Source organism: Sorex araneus, chromosome 1, assembly GCF_027595985.1.
Source record: "Sorex araneus isolate mSorAra2 chromosome 1, mSorAra2.pri, whole genome shotgun sequence".
Taxonomy (NCBI): domain Eukaryota; kingdom Metazoa; phylum Chordata; class Mammalia; order Eulipotyphla; family Soricidae; genus Sorex; species Sorex araneus.
The window spans coordinates 439,344,855-439,346,516 of NC_073302.1; the positions used below are offsets into that span (position 1 = coordinate 439,344,855).

The following is a 1,662-nucleotide window of genomic DNA, read 5'->3' on the forward strand; positions in this document are numbered from 1 at the left end:
ACAAAGGATTGACCTCCCCTCTCTGTTTGGTCCCTTTAGTCAGAGTCAACCTGGGAACAAATGCCACTCTACTTGGATGGACTCTGTATAGAGTTTTAATCATTTTATTCTTCTATGACTAATCTGATATAGAGTGGAGTGAGTCTCAGTTGTGTTTTAAGGAGGAAATGAAACAGGTTTCTGAAAGTCTGATGGCCAGTCAGAGGCAACTTCATATAAATTCGAACATTTCACTTTTGCTCTCAACAGAGATTTGGTGTCCTGGCATCTGCCTCGTGGCCTGCCCTTACCTTTTGGTTGCTCTGAGCCCAGAGAAAAATGGTTTCCACTGCTCTCCTCAGCTTAGCATTGCTTGAGATCAAGATAATTGCATGTCCCAAGGGACAAGTTGCCATGATCCCCACGCAGATCATCACCCCGATTTTATTGTGCCACAGCATTAGCAGAGGCACCGACGTGAAGGCAGCACAGAACGACAGCACAAAAAAACAGAGAAAGGAGACGAGGGATTTGAGTGCTCTGATGTGAGCCTCCAGGCTGGGGTCCTGAGTGTTCCTACATATGGCCCTCATTGTCCCCAGGTGCTTCCCTAAGGACACAATCAACATGCCAGAAGAAAGCAGAAAAATCAGGAAAGGGGGGACGGACCCCAGGCTGCAGTAGAGTAATGAATGGAATAAATGAAGTTTTTCAATTTGCAAGTTGAGTTTCATGCTGTTATTCACGAATTGCGCAGTTGTGGCGAAGCCAGGTTGACTAAAGTAGCTGCCCAAACAGAAAGTGGTGCAGACAAAGGAGAAGAAGAGACTGCCCAGGAGCATTTGCCGGATCTTCCTGGGGATCCAGAAAGCCAAGGCAACCAGGAGAGGGTGAGAGAAACGGATAATCTTGGAGCAATAGAGGAGACTGAGGCAGGTGGCCAACCAGAGGCCAATTAGCTTGGTAATCATCCAGAGGATGATGATGATTTGGTAGCTGAGGTTCAGCGGGTCTTTCATCCGCTGAAAGTGGGTCAGCTGTATGGCATCCAGAAGCAGCAGCCCGTGCAGGAACAGCCGGGTGAGGCTGAGGCACAGCAGGACAAGGTCAGAGTTGGTCAGTGGCTGCCTCCTCACCACGTCCCTCAAATTCACCAAGACAATGAAGGCATTGGCAAGGGTTCCCGCAATGAATTGCAGAAAGGAAATGAACAGAAATGCACCCTTGACTTCATAGGACACAGTGACAACAGGAGAGAGTCTCACCATGCTGTCTCTTCTTACTGGGCGAATCCAAACCTTACCACCTATTCACCGACAGAGACGAACGAATGTCCATCCAGAACCAAGACCTTCCCTTCACAAGTCTTCAGGTTTCTGCCTTCGATCTGTCCCTGAGCAGCTGCACAAAGAGTTCTGGCAGGACGTGTAGAGTAGTGGTGCTGAATTTCTTGGATACACACTAGGGCACATCTTAAGAGTGGAGGAATGATGGTTCGACTCCTTGTGTGAGGCAGGATATTTTGCTGTTTTCTGAACAACAAATTTCCCAGAGAACCATGGCACAGCCCCAGGGATGCAAACAGGGCAAGCTTCCAATTTCCCAAGTCCCCCATTTGCATGCCATCTGCACCTGGGTGGGTGGAGAGGTGGAGTAGAATTTGTTTATGGTTTCATGGCACCT

General features: G+C 48.6%; 1 protein-coding gene across 1 annotated transcript; it reads right to left on the bottom strand.

Annotated features, from left to right (window-relative positions):
• Positions 1-242: 242 nt before the first annotated feature.
• Positions 243-1,247, bottom strand: TAS2R38 (taste 2 receptor member 38). The gene has a single exon (XM_004608214.2). The coding sequence runs from the start codon at positions 1,245-1,247 to the stop codon at positions 243-245; it is 1,005 nt and encodes a 334-aa protein (XP_004608271.2).
• Positions 1,248-1,662: the final 415 nt, after the last annotated feature.

Excerpts from the sequence above, each read along its gene's own strand:
- TAS2R38 (XM_004608214.2), bottom strand. The coding sequence starts at position 1,247 with ATGGTGAGACTCTCTCCTGTTGTCACTGTGTCCTATGAAGTCAAGGGT.